The 8030-nt window shown below is 40.4% G+C and overlaps 1 protein-coding gene across 3 annotated transcripts in view; it reads right to left on the bottom strand.

The window, feature by feature from the left end:
• Positions 1 to 1155: 1155 nt before the first annotated feature.
• The window catches only part of Opcml (opioid binding protein/cell adhesion molecule like), a 517586-nt gene continuing 510711 nt past the window's right edge, over positions 1156 to 8030 (bottom strand). For 2 of the 3 annotated variants that reach the window (XM_028763827.1, XM_028763828.1), the window contains one exon: positions 2026 to 2126. In XM_028763827.1, the coding sequence (XP_028619660.1) occupies positions 2026 to 2126 (101 nt within the window). Of the gene's footprint in view, positions 2127 to 8030 lie in introns of all 3 variants that reach the window. The other variant, XM_028763826.1, reaches the window with a different exon arrangement.

Raw genomic sequence — 8030 nt, 5'->3', positions numbered from 1 at the left:
TAGTTTTTACAGGTGAATCTGGAAAGTGTCCCTGAGGGAGGCAGGACAGGTCTTAGAGAAAGTCACTGCTGGTGTTCTGTGTCAACTTCTCAGTAAGCCAGTCCTTCCAGAAAGCCCCTTGGGACCTCTAATGATGTTTGCTTGAACTGCAGGCTCCCTTGTTGGCTTAGTTCTTCTTTTCCCAGGAGGCGATGCTGAGAGGTGGAATCAGATCTTCTTTGTATATGAGGCCTGCTTTGAACATAGGAATTTGGGGGCATTTATCCCCAAAGCCTCGAGAGAAATAGCCTAGGAAAACAGTATTACTTACACTTCCCCCCTCTGTTTGCCGTGTTGTGTTAATCAAGTGCTCAGAAATTAAGTCAGTAGCTCAAGTGCCCTCAGCTCAGAAGAGCTTTCTGAAACAAATACCAGAGTTGTCAACATACACGCCACATAATTGGCCTCCATCAGCCCTTTGCTGGATAATTTTCAAACAATTCAAATAAAAACTGGAGCCGATGGGAGATACTGAGCTCTAGTTATCACACTTCAGCTGATGGACCACTGTCTTTACATCAAAGAGACAGATATTTGTATTTGGGGGGGCAGGAGGGGGGTCAGGTTCTTTCTGCTAATGAAAGCCAGCCACGAAGAAGTTTCTCCAAGTTCCTGACATGTACTTTTCTTGAAAGGCTGGGAGAAACATGGGGTTGGTACCTTAATTTTCCAGCTGTTAAAGGAGAAGTGCAGCATAATCAAGGCTTCTCCAGGGCTGGCCTGCCTCCTGAGAAGGTGGCTCAGGGAACAGTCTCTCTGAAAATCATGAGTGACTGATCTTTAGATTGCTACTTTGGTCCATCTGTTCACAAGGTCTAATTTGGGTGGATGGGTTACTGCATTCCCAAGGATGAATGGCATAAGAAATTGTTCTTCTGAGTAGTTAGCCTGCAAGATCACTGGCTTTCACATAAGAAGTTGCTAGGCAAGTTTGAAGTGGCAATGCCTATTTGTGGTAGTGGAGAAATAGAGATAGTGGCATAGACACAACATGATTAGAGATTAACATGGGATGAGTTGATAGTGTGTAGTGGGAAGAAAAATGAACAATTAGATAAATAGAGCAAATAGATTATAAGAGAAAAAGATAGGCGTGTTTCTAAATGGAGAGACAAATCAATTGAGTAACTAGATAATAGTATGTTTGCTTTGATAGCTTGATATAATTAGCCAGCTATTGATCAGTTTCTATGAGTTGCAACAGCATTTTAAGGGAAGTACTACCCTAAATAGGCTTTCCTCATTTGTTTACTTGAGTCCTAAATTTGTAGCTTTGGGTACATGTATAGTCTCAGGACCATAAGTCTTATAGCTAGTGAATAAAATGCAGATAGAGCAGAATGGCCAGAGAAGATGGCAAATTTTTACATATGGATGTATGTGTGTGCACATTTAAGGATGTAGGTAGACAGCTTCTTAGATGAAAAGTGTGAACCCCAATGTGATAGGTGATATTAGCATGAGGCTAAGGATATGAACTTTTTAAACTGTCTTATTAAAAGCTAAAAGGACAAAGAAAATAGGACATGTAGATGCAACTCTTATTGTGTACTGCATTGTGAGCCAAGTTGTACCTTCAGGGTGCTTGTCATGGGATATTTTAGACCATTTTTATGGTGTGTGTGTGTGTGTGTGTGTGTGTGTGTGTGTGTGTGTGTGTATGTTATTGGTAATAAGAAGAGAAGTAGAGAAAAGGAAGGCCAAGGTAGCAGGAATAGATTCCATTTTGGGGCACACCAATGAATGATTTATCCTACCCTTGGTAGAACCCTACCCATCCCAACCCCCAACCCCATTCATTCAAACTAAAAAAGAAAAATCAAATAAAATTGAAAATCCCAGAAATCAAACCAAAAAAACCCCTAAATAGTCAAGAAGAACAAAAATAAACAAAAAAGAAGCCCAAACTGGTTTGCCCTCCGCAGTGTAGATTAAAGTCTGTGATATGGAGAAGCAGGCGATGTTCAGAGGACCTATTATTTCTTATCAAAACTTGATGAAGAAGTGGGCAAAGAAGGTCCCTGAGAGCCAGAGACAAGCCAGTGCTCTAGAAGCCGAGTTTACACCATCAATGACTGCTCCAGGCCCTGTGTAGGGGAAAAAGAGACAGATTCATTAGCATGTATCCTATAGGGCATTATATTCACCCCTGACAAGCAAATGCAAGTCATGCTTCTCTGCAGCAGTAATCCCAAGTCCCACTCCTACCCACCGACTGTTCTAAGTGTACAGATCCAGAAAATGCCCAGTATGAAAAAGGAATGGTAAATGGAGGAGTTTATGGGTCACCTTGACTACTATCACCTCCTCTGAAAATTTGAGCATCAAAAATATGACAGAGTTGAGTTGATGACAGTTACTTAAGTACATAAGCACAAAGTCAGGGCAACAGACAGGGCTCTATAGTAAGCTAAGATATGATGACCCCTTCAGTGCCTGTAAAAAATCCCTTTCCATGGATATGGGCTCCAGTGTAGTCATGTGTAATCAGGAACTAGATAGGCATGGACAAGAAGGAAAGAGTCCCCAAGATAAGAAGCAAGCGTGCAAGAGAGAGAAATAGAGATATTTTGTAATAGAAGTCTTGATGGTGACTTCATCCTCTGTATATGCAATCTGGGTATTGGGAGGCCCATCTAAAAGCTGTTAAAAATGGTAACCAAAGACTGTGAGTGGCTATATCTTAGCCAACAGTGCTGGCTCTAATATATCCACAAACAAAACTCTGCATCCCCAGAACAAACTATCACCCTATGGGTGGCTTAGCTGGAAAGAATTCTCTCATGTTTTCTTTCTTTCTTTTCTCCTTTCTCTGGCCTTACAGAATCATGTACATTCCATGAGAAAATAAAACCCCAGAGTCATGAATCAGGCTTAGAAAGACAAACTACCAAATGTGCTTATCACCACTTGCGTAAATTCAAGGGCACCTGGGAATGTGTTGAACCCTGTCTCTTGGACTCTTCCATGAGCTCCATGTGCAAACACTTGGAGTTGGAAGAAAGACCCTCATCAGCAGCTCACAAGCAAATGTACCCCAGGAAAGCAACATTGCACATCATCAAAGGAGTGAAAGCCACGAGATGCCTCCTCCATAGGATCAGAGACAAAGGGAAGGATAAACACACATACAGTGAAGCTCTCAGGACACCTCCTCCACCAACAACTCAAGGAAGCTCTTCATTGCCTCTTTTGGGAAGCAAAATTACCTGTCAGGAAAGCTTTTTAAAAAGCCAAGGATCTTCTTGGACCAGAACCAAGTCATTGACTTGTCTATCAATCTATGTCATAGCAATGCCTAGGGAGGGGTAGGTTCAGATCTGTTCGTAGGGATGTCGACAATGAATTTAGCAATGTGAATGTAGCTCTTCCTTTCTCAAGAATTTCAAAACAAGTAAATTTCACCTTAACTTGCAATGTATGGAATACTCCTATAGTCTAAAATGTGATATTTATTTGATGATATCTTGAAGTTTGGCTTGTTCTGTTCTGTATGTTTACTATGGAGTATTCACATACATCAGCAGGAGCCAGACTATCATAGTGCTATATAGCCCATGGAGATGAAAAATATTTGTAAAATTAGCCTGATTCTTGGAAGTCTAGAAATGTCAACATATGTCCTCATTTATAATATTTGTGTATAGAAGATAGTACTTTTGAAAATATTCAAGTTGAAGATCAATGAAATTCTCATATTGTGTCACGGATAGGACAGGGATGGACAGAGTCTTTCAATGTAGTTTTAGCTAACCTCAAACCTGTGATTCACCTGCTACAAATAAATAGCTTTATAATGAATTAAACAATTCAGATTTGTAAGGCTTGTGTGTTTCTTTACAAGTTTCTTCCTAAACTTGTGTCTCTATAATACACAGCTGTACTTCAGCATTTTCAGGATCCTGTTCCAGAAGCCACTATATATACCAAAATCTGCAAATGCTCAAGAACCTCAGATAACATGCAAAGTGCTTTCACAGAACTGGCATACATTCTCTTTATACTTTAATTCGGTACCAGATTATTTGGGACATATAATTCTATGTAAATAGCTGTTACATTGCTTACAGAATAACAGTGAGAAAGGAGGCTATATTTATTCAATATAAATAGTATTCTCTCTCTTCCTTCTCATTTTCTTCATTGTTGTCACCTTCCTCCTCTGCCTCTTCCTATTCTTGCTCCACTTTCTTCCTCTTCTTCCTCATTCTCTTTTCCTTATCTTAGGTTTTGGCCGCTGCATATGCTAGACAACTACCTTACTACTAAGCAGCATTTCAGTATGAACATACAATTTTCAATGTGCATTTAGTGAAATCTACAAATGCAGAACTTATGGACACTGAAGGGTAGTTACATACACATATACTTTTTTTTGAAAGTATATTTGATTTTATATGTACATATAGTCAAGTTATATATATTATATATTTGATTATATTTGTATATATAATCAAGCTATATATATTATATATAAGACTATTTATACATGCTCATACATGTAAATATGTATGTATACTTGTGCTTAGCTCATTTACTTTGTTGATTTTAACTTGGGGAACAACTGAAGCCCCTGTTCCACTCTCAAGAAATGGGTGGTTAGTGTGGGAGGCAGTGGGTAGATGTAAGCCTTTTGGGGAATATCTGTCATGAATCATGGATCTAGTTGAAGCAAACCATAAAAGAGATAGAGACAGAAGGATGTGGAACCCTAAAAAAAATATGTATTTCATGTGGTGTGGGTGAGATACTTGGGGCTCACTGGATAGAGGGCTAAGAGGAGGTTTTGTTTTGCTTTTCTCTTTTGAATATTCCTGAGTGGAAACCATGAGGGTGACTTAGTAAAGCCACCGGTTGCTCAATGTGCAAGCAATAATAAAGATGGTATGTTTGTATCATGTTCTATATGGGCCATGCATGAGCCAAAGGGTTAAGCATATTTAAATTCTTCTACCATCAAAGCAAACCCTAAAATATATTGTCCTTTTCAACTCATAAACTTCTGAACTAAGGAACAGAACAGTTCTACAGCTTGCCTAGGATCATAACAATCTGTACACCTAGAGCTGAAATAGACCCAGTCATTGTCCACAAAGTCTGTGCCTTGGTTCTGACAGCCCTTCTTACTCTCTGATGAAAAAGATTCTTCATGTGTTCCAGGTATCTCAGCACCATTGGACTATGGGAGTAATGGACTAGGAACTAGATTATATGCCTCAGAGTTCACTAGCAGAGTGCCTCTTTTTCTGTGCTTTGGGTCTCCCATCTGCAAATAGAGAAGAGGTAATGTGTGTTGGATGGTAAGGTTCTATTTATATTTGTTGAATCTATGGAGACTGTGCATCTGATGATAGGAGGGACAGCTGGTAAGCAGCCAGACAGCCTTCAGTAGGAACTACAAGCATTGTCATGTGGCTTTTGATACCATTGCAAGACTGTCCCCTCCTAAGACAGCAAGGGGCTTAGAAACATGCCTAGACCTTACCACTTTCCTCCATTTTTGGCCCTAATTTCAATGCAGCTCCAGGGAGCTGCTTCTCTATTTAACAAGCAAGACAAGCACCTGCTTGGTGTATCAGGTGATATCGTAATTTACAACCAAAGTGCCTTTGGTTAATCAGTCAATGAAAAGTGGTTATTGCAGACTAATAATTAATCTAATCCACCATGATACAGATTAAAACCAACATTTTTTCCTAATACAAATCCTGGACACATCTGAGATTTGGCTGCTGGTCCAAATAGGAAGAATGGCGCTCTACAGGATAGCTCTGAGCCTTTGTTGCAGAGCAGGCAGGCAGTGGCTCACATCCATGTACCTCTATGTTGGAGGGCTGTGAGCCGAAAAACATCTGCAATGAGCTGCTTCTTAAATTATGTCCTTAAAGTAACACTGCTTGACTAAGAATAATAAAAAGAAAGGACCTGAATTGGGTGGCTCCCTCTAGGCTCCTATATGTTACAGTGAGTTTGCTGATTTAAGTAACTGTTTCTTTGTGCCAGAATATGGAAACAGACAACAGAGTGATATTCTTTAATCAGCATGGGATATATACACCTGGGAATACCCTAAGATGGAGTTGGCTTTTGCATATACACATAGCTCAGTGAATATGTTGAGTGAATCTATGCTTCAGGGAACTGGATAAATTTCCTCACTCTGAGTTTGGTGATGGCTGCACAGATGTCTCAAATGTCTGAAACCTAGTTTACATTCTAGCTTCTTCAACCGCCAACTGCATAGGCTTCTCCAGACACAGGACAGCTAACACCAGTTTTAACTTTAACAAACATGATAGACAACTGAACTGATGTCAAGATTATTTTTTTTTGTTAGAATGATTATTAGTGGAAATAGCCTGGAAAGGAGTTTTCATCTAAAATCAAGACTCTACGATTTGAAAGAAGACAAAGTTTCAGTGCTGTGCTCTGATCTAGCAGTGTGACACTGAGGTATGCCTGTAGAAAGGCTAATGGTCTGAAGGAAAGGAAGCACTACATAATGGACAAAGAAACAGGTCCATGGAACCATGGAGAGTGAGGCTGTCGAGTAGCGCTTGGGGAAAGATGTTTGAGGCATTCTGCTTCCTTGATCTTTCTACCTTCCCTGTGAGGTCTAAATTGGCTTTGAGCTGGAGTTGTTGATAACTCACAAGTGTAAGTCATTCACTTAAGTTTGGAGTCAGAGCAATTTAAGTTTACAACCCCACACTGCCTTGCTATATTTGATGTGGCCTCAGATGAGGTACTTTGTGATTTTCTTGTTGCAAATTGAAATAATTACATGGAGTACCAGGATCCAGTGGTGAAGACAGTGCTTGGAACATAGTAATCATGCTACTAAGGTAACTGTTGCTGTGGATTGATGCTTTCGCCCCCACCAACTCTATAGCTTTGCTGGGATGAATGCTAGATTATTTAGATCCTTCACAAGTATGTTGAACTTTGAGTAACATTGTGGTATGGATGAAGAAAGAGTTTAATGGTCAGAGTGACCAGGGCTGAGAGAGACCATTGCATATAAAGGATTCAGAGGATTCTGAGTACCAAGGGTGAGGGGAGAGGGCCTACACTCGACCTTTACAGCCAAGTTCAGAAAAGAATATTGATCTCAAGCCACCCTCATATGGGTCACAGTTAATACTAAATGTCAGTATGCCATGCTTTTTTTTTTTGAAAGACAGCCACAGACCCTATTTTCAAATAACCTATATTCTAGTGGCTTCTCTCTGTGTGTCTAAAATTTTTTTCAACTGACACTGGAGATTAAACCAAGGGCTTTTTACATGTCAGCCAAATCCTCTGACACTGATATATCCCCCAAATGCAACTTTTTTCTTTTTGCTTTAAATTATTGTTGAGACAGGAGATCACTGAGTTGTCTAGTGTGCTGGATAGTTTCATGTCAACTTGACATAAGCTGGAGTCATCTGAGAGGAAGGAGGATCAGTTAAGAAAATATCTCTATAAGATCGGGTTATAGGCAGGCCTGTAAGGCATTTTCTTAATTACTGATTGATGGGAGAGAGCTCAGCCCATTGTGGGTAGTGGCACCCCTGGGTTGGTGGTACTGGGTTCTATAAGAAGGTAGGCTGAGAAAGTCATGTGAGGCAAGCCAGTATGCAGCACTCATCTGTGACCTCTGCATCAGCTTCTGCCTCCAGGTTACTGTCCTGTTTAAGTTCTTGTTCTGATGATGAACAACGATATGGAAATATAAGCCAAATAAGGGCTTTCTTCCTTAAGTTGGTCATGATGTTTCAATACAGCACTAGAAATCCTAAGACCTCTGCATTGACACTGCACTCTCTGTAACACAGGCAGTCCTTGAACTCATGCTTGGGACTTTACCACCTCAGAACTGAGATTAAAGATATGCACTAGTAAATTTGTCTTCTTCTCCTTCTCCTCCTCCTCCTCCTTCTCCTACGCCTACGCCGCCTCCGCCTCCTCCTCCGTGGTGGTCGTACCCAGGAGAGAGGTGCGCGGGG

The sequence above is a fragment of the Grammomys surdaster genome, unplaced genomic scaffold (genome assembly GCF_004785775.1).
Source record: "Grammomys surdaster isolate TR1022 unplaced genomic scaffold, NIH_TR_1.0 140, whole genome shotgun sequence".
NCBI classification, from domain to species: Eukaryota; Metazoa; Chordata; class Mammalia; order Rodentia; family Muridae; genus Grammomys; species Grammomys surdaster.
Note: the sequence above shows the minus strand (reverse complement) of the source record. Positions and strands in the feature narration are given on the sequence as shown.